Genomic DNA, 17,307 nt, shown 5'->3' with positions numbered 1-17,307 from the left:
GGGCAGCTGACAGATCTCTCTCTAATCAGATTTGATCAGGGAGATTTGTCTCTTGGTCGAATCTGCCTATCAACGCTAAGCACACAAACACCTTTAAAGTGTTTGTGTGCTTAAAGGGACACTTAACAAAAAAAATGAGTTTTACTCACCTAGGGCTTCCAATAGCCCCCTGCAGCTGTCCGGTGCCCTCGCCGTCTCCCTCCGATCCTCCTGGCCCCGCCGGCAGCCACTTCCTGTTTCGGTGACAGGAGCTGACAGGCTGGGGACGCGAGTGATTCTTCGCGTTCCTGGCCACAATAGCGCCATCTATGCTGCTACAGCATATATCATATAGCAGCATAAAGGATGCTAATGTGTCTGGGAACGCGAAGAATCACTCGCGTCCCCAGCCTGTCAGCTCCTGTCACCGAAACAGGAAGTGGCTGCCGGCAGGGCCAGGAGGATCGGAGGGAGACAGCGAGGACACCGGACAGCTGCAGGGGGCTATTGGAAGCCCTAGGTGAGTAAAACTCTTTTTTTGTTTGACTTAAGTGTCCCTTTAAGGGACAAATGAAGTGAGAGGCATATGGAGGCTGCCATATTGATTTCCTTTTAAACAATACCAGTTGCCTGGCAGTCCTGCTGATCTTTCATCAGTGTCTGAATCACACACCTGAAACAAGCATGCAGTAAATCCAGTCAAACATCTTATTTGCATGCTTGTTTGGGGGTTTGTGGCTGAAGTATTAGAGGCGGGGGATCAGGGCAGCCAGGCAATGTGTACTGTTTAACCACTTGAGGACCGCAGTGTTAACCCCCCCCTAAAAACCAGGCCATTTTTAGCTAAATTGGCCACTGCGGCCTTAAAGTGAACCTCCAGACAAAAAAAAAATCGACTCAGCAGCTCTGAAAAGGCTTGGTGTTTCTTTAACAGTTTCGCAGCATCAGAACTTTGTTTCTCTTATACAAGCCTCAATTTTAGCTGCACAGAAGAAAACTGCCCGGGCTTTTTTCCCCTGATGCTGTGCAAAGCATGATGGGATTTCTGATTTTGATGTTCTCGTTCTGCTGTTTTGGTGCAATTTTTTTTTACATTTTGAATTTGACATTTGAAGCCTAGCGTGCGCAGCTGGGAGGGGTGATCAGGACACAGGACAGTTAGAACTGTGTCTCCTGCTCCCTGTCACCTCCTTTCAACCAAAAAGATGGCTGCCCCCCTGACAAAGATGGCAGCCCACATGAATGAACAAACATTTGCTTGTTCTTTTAAAAACAGTGTGGGTAAGAGATTATATTACCTATCTATTCTAATTAACATAACTAATGTAACTTGATGACAGTATGTTTGTTTATGCTGAAGTTCCCCTTTAAAGGGAATGTCCAAGTAAAATAAAAAAATGAGTTTCACTTACCTGGGGCTTCTACCAGCCCCATGCAGCCATCCTGTGCCCTCGTAGTCACTCACTGCTGCTCCAGTCCCCCGCTGGCAGCTTGACGACCTCGGAGGTCGGCTGGCCGCATTGCGTACATTTTTACGCATTCCCGCTAGTGCAGGAACATTAACACATACATTTTTACGCATTGCTGGTTCAATGCGTAAAAATGTACGCATTGAACCAGTAACGCGTAAAAATGTATGTGTTAATGCTCCTGCACTAGCGGGAATGCGTAAAAATGTACGCAATGCGGCCAGCCGACCTCCGAGGTCGGCAAGCTGCCAGCGCGGGACTGGAGCAGCAGAGAGTGACTACGAGGGCATAGGATGGCTGCATGGGGCTGGTAGAAGCACCAGGTAAGTGAAACTCATTTTTTTATTTTGCTTGAACCGTCCCTTTAAGGCCTCGATGCAGGGCCGCACAACTCAGCACACAAGTGATTCCTCACCCCCCCCCCCCCTTTTCTCCCCACCAACAGAGCTGTCTGTTGGTTGGGTCTGATCACCCCCCCTCCACAATGTTTATTAATTTTTTTTTTTATAGATACTGGTTTCTTTATTTTTGTAATAAATTTGTGTTTCTTTTTTCTTTCCTCTAGCTCCCTCCCTCCCCTCGCCAGCTAATCACTGTGATCGACTGTCATAGGCTTCAGCCTATGACAGCAGATCACCCCCGAGCCAATGGAGGGGACAGCCGTGTCACACGGCTGTCCCCAGTACAGAATTGCCTTAGATCGCAGTGCTGTACAAGCTAAAAGTCAGCGGTTTTGTAGTCTAACAATCTCCTAGCGGCGATCGCCGCTGGGAGACTGAAGGCGGAGCGGATCCGCTGCAAAACACTCCCCCAGGACTTTACGCCGATCGGTGTGATGTGGTCTTAAAGTGGTTAAAACAAAATAAATATGTCATCCTCCATATCCCTCAGTGTCCATCTGGTTCCATCTATTCTCCTGCAGTCAGACCCAGTAAAGTCCCTGACTCGCCGGGCCTCCTTGGTCAAGTTCCTTGTTGCCGGGAGCATTCAGTGCCTGCGCAGTTGCAAGCCTTAAGTAACTGCACAGACATGGAATGCTCCTGGTCTGTGACTATCGGGGCTGTCAGCAGGAGGATGGAGGGGACCGGACATTGATGGAGCCCACAGACTGCAGGGGGTTGGAAGGTGCCCCAAGTAAGTATAAATCCTTTTGTTGTCTTTGTTACAGGATTTTAACAAAGGACATAAAATGGCCCCCTGGTTAAAAACAAAAATGAAGTGTTCTTGCTCTGCTGATTTAAGGGCCATTTTTAGAACGGCCATGCATACACATGGTATATGCAGTATAAGCTATTACTTTGTGCTTATACTGATAGTAAGCTAACTAGCTGCACTGTGCTCTGGTCACTGTTTGATGCTTCTAATGCTCCTCAGAGCTCTTGCAGGTCTTTCAATATTATCTTGCTTACCTGACTGCTTATTGTCCCTTCAAAGTCCTTATTAGCACAACAAATCACTTCTAATGTGGGGAAGAAAATATCCTGACATTCAGGCCCGGTTCCCATCTGCAGCCAGCGGGAGCTCTGATGGTCTGTCTGGAGCCCAGAGCAGATGTGTTACCACCATAGGCTATATGGGGAAAAATCCGCCTACCGAGGATTATCGCAAGGATGGATGGATCAGTTGCAGACCGACAAGTGTGAATGGCTTCGATATGTAAAATAGGAGCTGTTCACTGTCAGTTTTGCGATGCAGTAAAATGGACAACTAGCGTATGTACAAGGCTTAAAGGAAACCAGAGACATGACTTACAGGTGTATTTATACTTACCTGGGGCTTCCTCTCTGTTCTCCCGCCTGGTAAACTGGCCGTCCGTGCTCTTGTGCGCATGCAAGGCTGTGCACCCCCACAGCTGGCAGCGTTCTGCGCCTGCACAGTAGTACTGCGCAGGCAGAGCGCTCCCAGACACAGGAGAGTGTGTGGCAAGGCCACGCATGCGCAAAAACCCCATTTAACCGGGGGGGATAAAAAGTGAAGGGACAGGACGGCAAGGAAGCCCACACACCTCATAGGGCTGAAAGAAGCCCCAGGTAAGTATAAACACACCTGTAAGTCATGTCTTCTAGAACACAAATAGGTGTCTAGGCAGATCTACTTCATTTCAATTAAAATACACATCTTTATAATGTGCTGCATTAGTGACTGTCAGATAACAAGACATTCTTTCCTATTACTAACCAATACACTAGGTGGCGTATCGTTATATATTGTGATACACAGTAACCAAACCAAGGACGGAATGGGGCACTGCTTTGCCTTGGTGTGAAAAACAAATGTCATAACAGCATTTATGGATGAAGTTCAATCCTGGGTTAAAATTCCACTTTTAGATTACTAAAGGTCTCACAAGTGGGAGGAGCTTTAACCAGATTGAACTTCATTCCATTCAGTAGCTGATACCCCCCTTACCTACGAGAAATCTTTACCTTTTCTCTAATAGATCACCAGGGGGGCCTGTATGGGTGATATTGTGGCTAAACCCCTTCCAACAGTGTGATGTTATGACCATGGTCCTGACAGTTTACTGTCTGTGAACCGTGAAGCAGACACGTATGCACCTTTATTTGCAATGTGCAGCATTCATTTATTTCACAGGCATAACAGAGTGTGCTTTTACCAATCTTCTATACATAAGCCCTTTAGTGAACACCACAAGGTTGGCTCTCACCATTCCACCATCAGCGGGTACTTCTCCTGGATGGTCCGATTGGGGTCAATCTCAAGAGGGTAATAGATGTTATAAAGATCCTTCAACTGAAGAAACAAGACCACATGTGTCATGTAAACAACAGTATACAGTATATGGCTATAACAGAAAGCTTTCAGCTACTGGATTGCTTTTTTCACCACTTTAACACATCATGAATAAAACATAACTTATGCTAGGCACACACTGATATTTTCTGGCAGATTTACTGTCAGATCGATTATTTCCAACATCTCCGAACTGATTTCCGACCATTTTCTGATCGATTTCCGACTGTTTTCTGTTCACTTCTATCGGAAAACGGTCGGAGATCGATCAGAAGTCAGATAAGACATGCTGGAGATAATCAATCTGACAGTAAATCTGCCAGAAAATCTGAGTGTGCACCTAGCATTACATAAGGTCTATCTGGATCAGTCTCATAATACTAAAAACCAGTACTGTGGAATTGGAGCAATTTTTGGTACCTGAAGTCTAAGTCTGTGGTTTCATAAACTGAGGAGTCGTAGTCGGGAGTAGGATGATTTTCGTACCAAATCCACAGCCCTGGTAAGTATTAGACTAAGAAGTCGGAGTCGAGGTGTCAGTCATTTTGGGTCCCTGGAGTCGGAGGTTTCATAAACGGAGGAGTCGGATGATTTTTGTACCCGATCCACAGCCCTGCTAAAAACCTCTTTACTGTGTCATGCTGTTGGGCTCAGGTCACATGTGCAGGAGTGATAGCGTATCTGCATAGTATATGTAGGATGTACCACTAAGGAGGTCCATTGCAGGGTTCACTTCACTCAGGAGTGGATGCTTGTTATTTCATAGAATACATAGCAATAAAGCAGCCCAGAATACTTCAATAAATACATATGTAGCAACAAACATGTCATTATTATTATTATCCTGAAACCATTCAACATTAACTTTTTGTTTATCTTTTTATATACAAATAAGTGCACAAAACATGAGGAAAACTTTCATGAAATCACTACAATCCGAAACAAGTAGACGTTTCCTCATGTTTCTTGCATGTCTTTGCACACAAGATAAAGAAAAAGTTAAGTCAATCACCCCCCTCCAAAAACAAAACATAAAATTGCGCAAAAGGTGGATCAGCGCAACACCAGGCTGCCTCCGAATGGCCTCCATCAGAGATGCGCTGAGCCCCCCCAGGAACTACAAACGCACCTTGAACCCAAACAGAAGCTCTGCATATACACCAAAAGCATGGCTGTTAAGTGGGAGCAGCTGACCAAAAACGAATTACATTAGTACATAGCAAGGAAATGAGCAGCGCTACTTAAAAACAGACTAGTGCCTACCTGCAAAAGAGTGCAAGCCCCACTTGTGGGGTCGAATACACACCGAGCATACACATGACCTGTCTACCACTAGAGGAGGATGTTGGTTTCCATTAACAGCTTGCATGCAACCTATTAAGCACTCGTCCCTCCCACTGCGAAGAAGTCAATCCTCCATGGGAGGGGCCTAACACTAACTAAATCCTAACCTATGTATATGCATAGCCTGGGTGCGGCTAATCAAATAAAATTGAAAATTGCGCAAAAGGTGGATCAGCGCAACACCAGGCCGCCTCCGAATGGCCTCCATCAGAGATGCGCTGAGCCCCCCCAGGAACTACAAACGCACCTTTTGGTGTGTATGCAGAGCTTCGGTTTGGGTTCAAGGTGCGTTTGGGGCATCTGGAAAAAGGCTTGTCCGGAGAAGAAATGGGGAGCGCCATCATCAGTCCTGTGTCATGCCAACAGTAAAGCATCCTGAGACCATTCATGTGTGGTGTTTGTCATCCAAGGGAGTGGGCTCACTCACAATTTTGCAAAAAAACACAGCCATGAATAAAGAATGGTACCAAAACACCCTCCAACAGCAACAACAGTTTGGTGAAGAACGATGCATTTTCCAGCACGATGGAACACCGTGTGATAAGGCAAAAGTGATAACCAAGTGGCTCTGGGACCAAAACGTTGAAATTTTGGGTCCATGGCCTGGAAACTCCCCAGATCTTAATCCCATTGAGAACTTGTGGTCATTCTTCAAGAGGCGAGTGGACAAACGAAAAACCAACTAATTCTGAGAAACTCAAAGAAGTGATTATGAAAGAATGGGTTTCTATCAGTCAGGATTTGGCCCAGAAGTTGATTGAGATCATGTGCAGTCGAATTGCAGAGGTCCTGAAAAAGAAGGGCCAACACTGCAAATACTGACTCTTTGCATACATCTCATGTAATTGTCAATAAAAGCCTGAAGTATGAAGTGCTTATAATTATATTTCACTACGTCACAAACAACTGAAACAAATATCTAAAAGCAGCTTAGCAGCAAACTTTGTGAAAACTTATATTTTTGACAGTCTCAAAACTTTTGGCCAGGACTGTACAAAGTTAGGTGACCACCTTGGTCCTTTGGCTACAATAAAGTCTGGTACACTTTCAGCTATGATTGGCCAATAGCTGACCAGTTTCACCACTCATGTAGTATAGGGGTCAATAAATATTGAATACTATGAGCAGATCGTGTAGGTAATCTCTCATTACTACTTAAAGGTTGTGAATTTGGTCAGTGACTGGCAATCATAATTAAAAGTGTGTACCAGGCTATAAGCCATCCAAAGCGTACAAAGTGCACCATACCCCCCCTTCCCCTTGCATTGTCTCCCTGCCTGTGCATTAATTTAATGGTGGACAGAGTATCTTTTAAGACCCGCCCCGGCACATATTTGGGCATCCCCATTATTTTATTTCTAAATGCAGAGTGTGAACAGCAGAAAAGCTAACTGTCATTTACCTGGGTCAGAGACTGCTCTTGTTCCCTCTGCAGCATGCACAGACCCCTCTATCCCTGGTGCCTCTTCCTTCCATACAGGCATGTACGCACTGACGTGACATGGCTGCGTCACAGGGATAGCAACGCCGCTGCTGCCGGGAGCCATGGAAACCGGTCAGGCAGATTGAAGAAGCCAGGACCAAGCACTGGAGAGAATACATGTTCCTGTGTTCCTCCACAGCGTGACCCATTCTGCAAATAGCCGAACGGCCACACATTAACTGGGGGGGTGGGGGGACGACCCTACAGGCTCTGGGACCCTCGGACATTGCCTTGTTTGCCCATGCAGCCACCACAAAACACCAGAATTGGATTGGTGGAGAAAGGGGTGTCTGAGTAACTACAAGTGACAGCACAAAAAACTGCAGCTCCCACATAAGCTTTTAATTCTTAATCTGTGGGTCGTCATCCCTCCATCTCTCTTTCTCTCACTCCTTTACTCGCATTGTCTACTTGCTAATCATCCTCTCCTATCTCTTTCCTCTGCCTTTCTCAGATCCTTCTCTCACCTCTTATTCTCCTTCTCCAGATGGGTGGCCAAATGGACATGTACCCTCTTTCCCTGAAATTAAGACATCCTCCAAAAGTAAGCCCTAGCAAGAATTTTTAGCATGCTCAAAATATAAGCCCTACCCTGAAAGTAAGTCCAAGCAGCAGTAAGGGGAAAGAGTATGGCAACTTGTGTTTTTACTGGAGGCCAGAAACACAATTTGCCGTACTACTTCCCCATAGGGTGAAGCTCGGGGACACAGCAGCATGGAGTTGAGGGAAAGAAGAGGATACAGGGGGATATTGGAGAACACGGGGGACACCAGAAGGACATGAGGACAGGGGACAACCAAAGGACATGGGGGACAGCGAAGGACATGGGGGACAGCGAAGGACATGGGGGACAGCGAAGGACATGGGGGACAGCGAAGGACATGGGGGACAGCGAAGGACATGGGGGACAGCGAAGGACATGGGGGACAGCGAAGGACATGGGGGACAGCGAAGGACATGGGGGACAGCGAAGGACATGGGGGACAGCGAAGGACATGGGGGACAGCGAAGGACATGGGGGACAGCGAAGGGCACAGGAGGACAGGGGACAGCGGAGGACAGGGGACAGCGGAGGACATGGGGACAGTGGAGGGCACAGGAGGACAGGGAATGGAGAAGGACACGGAGAACATAGGGAGACATGAGGTGGATCCAGCAGAAGTAGAGGTGGCACAGTGAGGAAGCCAGGAGGACACAGCAAAGGAACGTGTGTGTTCATAGACATCCCCTGAAAATAAGCCCTAGCACATATTTTGATGCAAAAATTAATATAAGACATGGTCTTATTTTCGGGGAAACACAGGTAGGTTGGAGAGAAATGAGCCCTCATGGTGATGTGCCCAGATGCTGGCACGCCTACCACCTCTGACAGCACCAATAGCTCAAAAGAATGTGGACTGTTCCATCAACACCAACAGAGTGTACTAACTGACTACAGAACTGGCATGAAGCAAAAGAGCCTTATCCTCCGAACTCCTCAGCAACATACTAAAGAGAAGGATATGTTGTCGCACACAATTCCTAAAATTTCATAACACTCCCACATGTATAAGGCATTAAGAGCCATAGATTGTACACCGCAGGCCAATTCACAATCAATTTCAGAGAGTGACGTGTATTTCTGGAGATGGGCTCTCTGGACATACGTTTCCTAGCTGCCATGGGCTTATTTATTTATTTACAAATCTCTAAACTATAATGATAGCGCTGTGATTGGCTATCCACTTTGATAAATATGCATATATGCTAATTGTCTGAAAATGCTGCAGTTTTCCATCAGGTCCACTGATGTACTATTCACCGTATTTTTCGGACTATAAGACGCACTTTTTCTCCCTCAAAAGTGGGGAGAAAGTCCCTGCGTCTTATAGTCCGAAGGTAGCAAAAAGTAGTGCACAAATTGAAAAAACACCCACAAAACCGTTCCTTACTCTTTGCCTCCTTGGGTCTCTGTCCGTGTGCTTTGCTTCACATCACCTTTTTCGCCTCCTTCTTCCACCAGCCTCATGCGGTGCCCCCACTTTAGCCACACATCTGTGCCCGGGATTTAAATTCATCGGCCACTCAGACCGGCTCCATGCAGGAAATAATCTGCCCACGTGCCTGCCCGCAATGCCACCGCCAATCATTCACCTCCATGTCGCCGCTACATCCGCCTCCATGCCCGTTCTCTGTGCCTCCAATATAACCTGCCTCTGGCCAGCTCTCCGTGCGGCATCCATGCCTGCTCGCCAAATTCCTACATGGCATCGGCGTGGCAGAAGACGGGAGATCGTGGCGGTAGTTATGACTACCGATGCCTCAGTACTTCCTTGTGCGTCCGCCGCATCACACGTCACGTGGTGGGAGCTAGTAAACAAGGAAGTACTCACTGGATGCTAAGGAAGGAAAGTGTTAGGCCCAGTGCACACCAAAACCGCTAGCAGATCGTCAAAACGCTAGCGGTTTTGGGAGCAGAGAGCAGATATTTGGCCGGGTGCACACCAAGCGGATTTTGTATGCGATCCACCAGCCGCATCCGCCAGTGAAAACGCTTGGCTATTGTATTTCAATGTGTGGAGCACACCGGCGGTTGAGGTTTTTTAGCAAACCGCAAACGCGCAGCAGGAGGCGCGTTTGCGGCTTGTCAAAAACCTCAAACCGCCGGTGTGCACCATCCCATTGCAATACATTAGCCAAGCATTTTTCCAGGCGGATGCGGCCGGCAGATCGCTCCAAAACCCGCTCGGTGTGCACTGGGCCTTATTGTGATTGAGTCCCTTACCTCTACTGCACACATGTAGAGAATAAGTACCGTAACCACCTTAGCGGTATGGACGAGCTCGTCCATTACCGCCAAAGGGTGCTGCTCAGGCCCTGCTGGGCCGATTTTGATAAAATAAAAAGCAGCACACGCAGTCGGCACTTTGCCAGCCGCGTGTGCTACCTGATCGCCGCCGCGTGCAGCGGCGAAAGAGGGTCCCCCCAGCCGCCCGAGCCCTGCACAGCCGGAACAAATAGTTCCGGCCAGCGCTAAGGGCTGGATCGGAGGCGGCTGACGTCAGCTGATGTCAATGAAGTCACTCCACTCGTCGCCATGGCGACGAGGAAAGCCAAACAAGGAAGGCTGCTCATTGCAGCCTTCCTTGTTACTTCTGATTGCCGGAGGCGATCAGAAGAACGCATCCGAAGCGCCCTCTAGTGGGCTTTCATGCAGCCAACTTTCAGTTGGCTGCATGAAATCGTTTTTTTTAATTTAAAAAAAAAAACCCTCCCGCAGCCACCCTGGCGATCTCAATAGAACGCCAGGGTGGTTAAAGAGACACTGAAGCGAGAATAATTCTCGCTTCAGAGCTCATAGTTAGCAGGGGCACGTGTGCCCCTGCTAAAACGCCGCTATCCCGTGGCTAAACGGGGGTCCCTTCACCCCCAAACCCCCCCCGCAAAATCAACAACCAAATTGGTCGTAGATTTTGCTGCTCCTAGAGGCAGGGCTAACGGCTGCAGCCCTGCCTCCAGTCGAGTCTATCAGCGGCGCATCGTCGCCTCTCCCCCGCCCCTCTCAGTGAAGGAAGACTGAGAGGGGCGGGGGAGAGGCGGAGATACGCGCTGACAGACGTGCGCGGGGCAGGGCTGCGGCGGTTAGCCCTGCCTCAATCCGGAAGAGATCCCCTGCTGCTCGGAGGGGATTGCTGGGGGTCAGGGACCCTCGTTTAGCCGCGGGATAGCAACTTCAAAACTTTCCCCATGCAAAAGTGACGTCATCACGATAATCACCGCTTTGACGATTCCAAAATTGTGTTCTTGGTGATCGCAATTTTGGTTTAAATTTGATGTAATGTTCAGGCCTAACGTACGTCTCATTTCCATAGGGGATGGTGCAAACGACTCAAAAACGCACCACATGCTATGACCTGGGAGTGCCCTGCTATTGCAAAGAAACCTCTGTGTGGTTAGTTTTGAAGTGCCGTTGTTCTGAACAACCATACTAGAGGGAAGTGGAATATGCAACTCAAAGTTCCCCTTTAAGTAAAGAATTTTCTGCCCCACACATTCCTTATTGCAGCAGAGACTGGCTTACAGTTATATGTGTGGGCAGGGGTGTGGCCATGTATGCAAGGCCACACCCACCCGACAACACACCAGCCTCTGCATTGCAGCAAAAGCTGACCTGCAGTTAGGGTTGTTCAGGATAGAAAAACATTAGTGCTGCAACCAATTAGAATCTTGTTTTCATGCTGACAAAACAAATAAAAGGAAGCACTTGTTATTAGCTGCTGAAGGTATAATGTGTAATTCTTCCACCCACCTTCTTCCTGCAGTCCTCACTAATGATCTTGCTGTTATCAATAATATCTGTGTAGGAGAGATGGGATAAGATGGCCGACAGCGTTATTATCTAGGGGATATCACAGCAGACCAGTAGGGGGCAACAGCTGCATACTCACTATAGCAGGTGGGACTCCTTTCACCATTGTACTGGAAGCGGCTCAGTGTCATGTCAAAGTCAGAAATGACCTGCAGAAAAAGATACCAGAAATAAATGAATGGGTATTTTCATCTCTGCGTATGCATGCCAGAATCCTTATGGATGTAAGGAACCGCCCACCCTGTACAATTCATGTGTCACTACAGTAAACCAGATAAGCTGAGTGGGCTTGAATAACTAAGCTGGGCTGCTAAATCAGCACATCTTAGTTTGAGCAGCGCAAGTTAAAATCTCACGCACGCTACGGGCTGTGTAGCGTGCGCTACTTAGTTGGCTCCCTTGTATTTAGTGGCTGCTCCTTTACTCGCGCCCTGAGCCCTGTCGTGACCTGTAGCATTTTAGGGCGTGATAACCCACACTTTGATTGGACCAATAGGAAGCCAGTGACAGGGTGGGAGGAAAGGAGCAGACACTAAATACAAGGAGTGTGCATAACTTAGCAGTGCACGCTACACAGCCCGTAATGTGCACTGAGGATTTTAACACATGCTGCTCAAACTAAGCTGCGCTGCTCTAGTTAGTGAATCAAGCCCTATGACTGCATTATATTTTACTTCCTGTTTTGTGCAGACTTGTGAGTGTGACCAAGTCAAAGGGCGCCGACCATATTAGGATACTGGAGCTGTTTACAGGTGAACGGAGAGAGGTGCAGCCCCAAGGGAGGCGCGGTAAGAGACTGCACACCGCCCCTTGCACTAGCATAGTGTTCGATTTTCTATCTGTATACAGCTAGGGCTCATTTTCGAGGGAGGGCTCATTTTCGGGAAAACACAGGTACATTGTCATCCTTCAGCAAAACCAACCTGTAATTTCTGATTTCCTCCATTCTGTAGCGCCACGATTAGTTGCTGCACCCGCTGTGGGTCTCTCATACGAACGGTTTCCTTATTTAGTTCGGGTATCTGTCAATCATTCACAGAAATAATGGCCATTATCAACTAAAGCTAAACATTGCTCTATTCTATGAATAAACAATTTATTACATGGTTCTGCCCAATAGCTATAGCAACTCCCAACCTAAACAGGCAATGTCACACACCCCAGATAATTTCTCCATACCACAAAACAAGGTGTTAAAGGATACCCGAACTGAAATGTGACATAATGAGATAGACATGTTTATGTACAGTGCCTTGCACACAAATAACTATGCTATGTTCCGTTTTTTCTTTCTCTGCCTGAAAGAGTTAAATATAAAGGTATGCAAGTGGCTGACTCAGTCCTGACTCAGACAGGAAGTGACTACAGTGCGACTCTCACTAATAAGAAATTCCAACTATAAAACACTTTCCTAGCAGAAAATGGCTTCTGAGAGCAAGAAAGAGGTTAAAAAAAAGGGTAATTTCTTATCAGTGAGGGTCACACTGTAGTCACTTCCTGTCTGAGTCAGGACTGAGTCCGCCACTTACATACCTGATATTTAACTCTTTCAGGCAGAGAAAGAAAAAAAAGGAACACAGCCTAGTTTTTTGTGTGCTAGGAACTGTACATACACGTCTATCTCATGATGTCACATTTCAGTTCGGGTATCCTTTAAGGGGTCTTGTAACAAGATGGCGAGACATTTATTATGGCATACAGAGGAAAACTACAATAAAGCGATGTAACCAGGGCTGTGGAATCGGAGTCGCAGCAATTTTGGGTACCTGGAGTCGGAGTTGGTGGTTTCATAAACTGAGGAGTCGGATGATTTTTGTACCAAATCTATAGCCTTTGTAAAAATTAGACCAAGGAGTCAGAGTCGAGGAGTCGGAGCAAATTTAGGTAGCTGGAGTCAGAGTCGGATGATTTTTGTACCGACTACACAGCCCTAAATGTAACCTCCAGGTTCTTTGGGGGCTATAAGAAAAAACACAGGTGATGACCCCACTAGTAGCCATCCAAAACTGTGTAGAAGGTTGGAATCTTGTGAGAGTATCAGCCACAGTCATTATGCAGTGCTATCACAGGGGCTCCGATTTACTAAGAATTTGTGGAGATGGAGACGGACAAATTAGAGGGGGGGGGGGGGGGGATCATAAAAGGGGGTGTTCTCCAACATCTCCAGAAGATAGGACACCAGTTCAACTGGAATGTATTTGTTTTTTATTCAAAACAGACAGAAAAAGCGTTTCACAGGTACTAGCCAGCTTCCTCAGGTCAATACACAGTGCCTTGTAACAATGTGCATTACAGTACGGGCACCCATACTCTAATGCACATTGCACCCATACTCTAATGCACATTGTATTATAGAGGCAGAGGCTCAGAAAGATAGCCAGGAAAATGGTATTGCTAAAAAGGAAATAAATATGGCGGCCTTCATCTCCCTCTTGCTTAAGTTGTCCTTTAATGGGAGAGCTATGTGGAGGCTGACATATTTCATTTTAAACAATGCTCATTGCATTGCTGTCCTGCTGATCCTGTCTCTAATACTTTTAGCCATAGACCCTGAACAAGCATGCAGATTAGGATTGCTAAGGTATACCAGTATGAGACGGTTTGATTGTGCATGGTAATTATACCATGCACAATCTCGTTTCACCGGTTTTTGGGGGCGGGGCGACATAGCAGTGGGTGCTCGAACAACGGCAGGGATAAATACTCACTTGCCGGCAGGTCCTGCACGCTGTACTGGCTTCATTCTACTTCCTGTTTTTTGCGCTCCCTGGACGCTGTTACAAGGAAATGGAATGTAAAAACAGGAAGAAGAATGAAGCCAGTACAGCGTGCAGGACCCGCCAGCAAGTGAGTATTTATTTATTTATCCCTGCCGCTGTGTCCCCCCTCCCCCCTCTACACTGTGGGCACCTATCCTGCCTACACCTATCCCTGGTTACCTATGCTGCAGCCACCTACTACTGGCTACACCTATCCCTGTCTACCTATGCTACGGCCACCTACTACTGGTTACACCTATCCCTGGCTACCTATGCTTCGGCCACCTACTACTGGCTACACCTATCCCTGGTTACCTATGCTGCGACCATCTATTACTGGCTACACCCATCCCTGGCTACCTATGCTGCGACCACCTACTACTGACTACACCCATCCCTGGCTACCTATGCTGTGACCACCTACTACTGGCTACACCTGTCCCTGGCTACCTATGCTACGAGCACCTACTACTGGCTACACCTATCCCTGGTTACCTATGCTACGAGCACCTACTACTGGCCGCACCTTTTCCTGGCTACCTATGCTGCGAGCACCTACTACTGGCTACACCTATCCCTGGCTACCTATGCTGTAGCCACCTACTACTGACTACACCTATCTCTGGTTACCTATGCTACGAGTACCTACTACTGGTTACACCAATCCCTGGCTACCTATGCTGCGAGCATCTACTACTGGCTACAACTATCCCTGGCTACCTATGCTGCGAGCACCTACTACTGGCTACACCTATCCCTGGCTACCTATGCTGCGACCACCTACTACTGACTACACCTATCCCTGGCTACCTATGCTGTGGCCACCTACTACTGACTACACCTATCCCTGGTTACCTATGCTACGACCACCTACTACTGGCTACACCTATCCCTGGCTACCTATGCTGCGAGCACCTTCTACAGGCTACACCTATCCCTGGCTACCTATGCTGCGACCACCTACTACTGACTACACCTTTCCCTGGTTACCTATGCTACGAGCACCTACTACGGGCTACACCTATCCCTGGCTACCTATGCTGCGAGCACCTACTACTTGCTACACCTATCCCTGGCTACCTATGCTGTGAGCACCTACTACTTGCTACACCTATCCCTGGCTACCTATGCTGCAAGCACCTTCTACTGGCTACACCTATCCCTGGCTACCTATGCTTCGGCCACCTACTACTGGCTACACCTATCCCTGTCTACCTATCCTGCAAGCACCTACTACTGGCTACACCTATCCCTGGCTACCTATGCTGTGAGCACCTACTACTGGTTACACCTATCCCTGGTTACCTATGCTACGAGCACCTACTACTGGCTACACCTATCCCTGTCTACCTATCCTGCGAGCACCTACTACTGGCTACACCTATCCCTTGCTACCTATGCTGTGGCCACCTACTACTGACTACACCTATCCCTGGTTACCTATGCTACGAGCACCTACTACTGGCTACACCTATCCCTGGCTACCTATCCTGCGAGCACCTACTACTGGCTACACCTATCCCGAACACCAGGACTTTTGCAGGAGCCAGGTGAGCCTTTTTAAAGTTTTACCCGGCGCCACAAATCTCCCGGCGGTTTAATCATATGTATGCCGAGGGAGTGGGGCACATTATTTTATGTGGGGGGCGGGTCCAATTAATTGTATAATACCGTAATACCATGGTATTTTTTTAGATGGTTATCATACTGTGGAATTTCATACTGTTGCAACCCTAATGCAGATCAGATGTTTCTGACAAGATTGGCTGCATGCTTGTTTCGGTTCTGCCGTTCAAATACTACTGCAGTAAGAAATCAGTAGGGCTCCCAGGCAACTGGTATTATTAAGGAGGAAATAAATATTGCATTCTCCATATACATAACCTGCAAGGTGTCCCGGCATCCTCCTGGCTCCTCTCTCGGTCCCGCTGGCAGCTCTGTTAATCGGCGACTTTGGCCTGAGGTTGGCCATGCATGCCGCCCCGCCATCACGCCAGCCGGCGTTAGAGTCTTGCGCATGCCTGCTTCACTTTTAGAGAACTGTGCATGCACAGGACTCTTACGCCGGCTGGCGTGATGATGCGTGGTGACAGAAGGATGCCGGGGACCTTGCGGGCTGGGGGGGCTAGGGGAAGCCCCAAATAATTTCAAATTCCGTTTTGAGCCTGAGCTCAGGGTCCCTTTAAAGGACCACCATCATGAAACATTTAAAAAATTTAAAATACTCGTGTTTGCATACAAGTACATTTCTCCATTACATTCAAATGTGATATACATTAGTTTTATCTCATATTCCTGCTGCTTTCATAAGCCAGTAAAAATCTGAACTAGTCCATCTCTTTATGGGGGTTCTCAGAGTTTTCTTTATGTTCAGAAGCACTTATTAAACATCAGTCGGTCAGTCCAACTTCCAAAATAGTGTGCTGTGATAAGGGAGGCTGGCAGGTATCTTTGTACAGATTCTTTCCAGGGACTGCTTTTGACGACAAGAAAGGAGATACTAAGAACCTCCCCATGAGGAGATAGATTTGTCCAAAATCTGTCAGATTTTTCCTGCCTACTGTAAGCAAAAGCAGCATAGGAGAAAAGTAATTTATAGCGCATTTTAATCTGGTAGAAATGTACTTCTTATAAGTATGTGTACACCATTTTTTATGCAATAGTGGCCCTTTAAGTGTGACTGCATTTGCGGAATGCGTTTTTCAGATGTGTGATTCAGCCACCACTGATGCATGAAAGATCAGCAGGACTGAGGACACCAGGCAATTGGAAACCAAAATAAATACGGCAGCCTCCATATTGCTCTCAGGTCAGTTGTTCTTTAACCTCCTCAGCGTTACGCCGCTCAGGAGGTTTTGCTCGTTTGTGTCCCCAGGGTTAATTAATGTGATCAAATGGCTGTAAAACCTTTAGCTAGCAGTAGGCTAGCTAGTACAGGTGTCCAGCACCCCCTGATCCCCCGTTTATACATTACCCAGCCTGGATCCAACAATCGGCACAGCCTCCCCGCACAGCTCCGGTCTCTCTATGGGGAGGATCACACATGACATTGCCGACGTCATGCGATCCTCCCCATAGTGAGACCAGAGCTGTGCGGGGAGGCTGTGCAGAGTGTTAGATCCAGGCTGGGTAATGTATTAACGGTGGGGGGGGGGGGGGCGCAGGCAATCG

The 17,307-nt window shown here is 47.5% G+C and overlaps 1 protein-coding gene across 2 annotated transcripts in view; it reads right to left on the bottom strand.

The window, feature by feature from the left end:
* Positions 1–17,307, bottom strand: part of LOC137541088 (7-methylguanosine phosphate-specific 5'-nucleotidase A-like) — a 34,291-nt gene that overhangs the window by 12,267 nt on the left and 4,717 nt on the right. For both annotated transcript variants that reach the window (XM_068262228.1, XM_068262227.1), the window contains 4 exons: positions 12,301–12,399; positions 11,457–11,526; positions 11,318–11,364; positions 4,117–4,202 (listed from right to left, as the gene is read on the bottom strand). In XM_068262228.1, the coding sequence (XP_068118329.1) occupies positions 4,117–4,202; positions 11,318–11,364; positions 11,457–11,526; positions 12,301–12,369 (272 nt within the window). In that variant the 5' untranslated portion in view covers positions 12,370–12,399. The remainder of the gene's footprint in view (positions 1–4,116; positions 4,203–11,317; positions 11,365–11,456; positions 11,527–12,300; positions 12,400–17,307) is intronic.

Source organism: Hyperolius riggenbachi, chromosome 12 (genome assembly GCF_040937935.1).
Source record: "Hyperolius riggenbachi isolate aHypRig1 chromosome 12, aHypRig1.pri, whole genome shotgun sequence".
Taxonomy (NCBI): domain Eukaryota; kingdom Metazoa; phylum Chordata; class Amphibia; order Anura; family Hyperoliidae; genus Hyperolius; species Hyperolius riggenbachi.
This window is presented reverse-complemented; position numbering and strand designations above follow the sequence as displayed.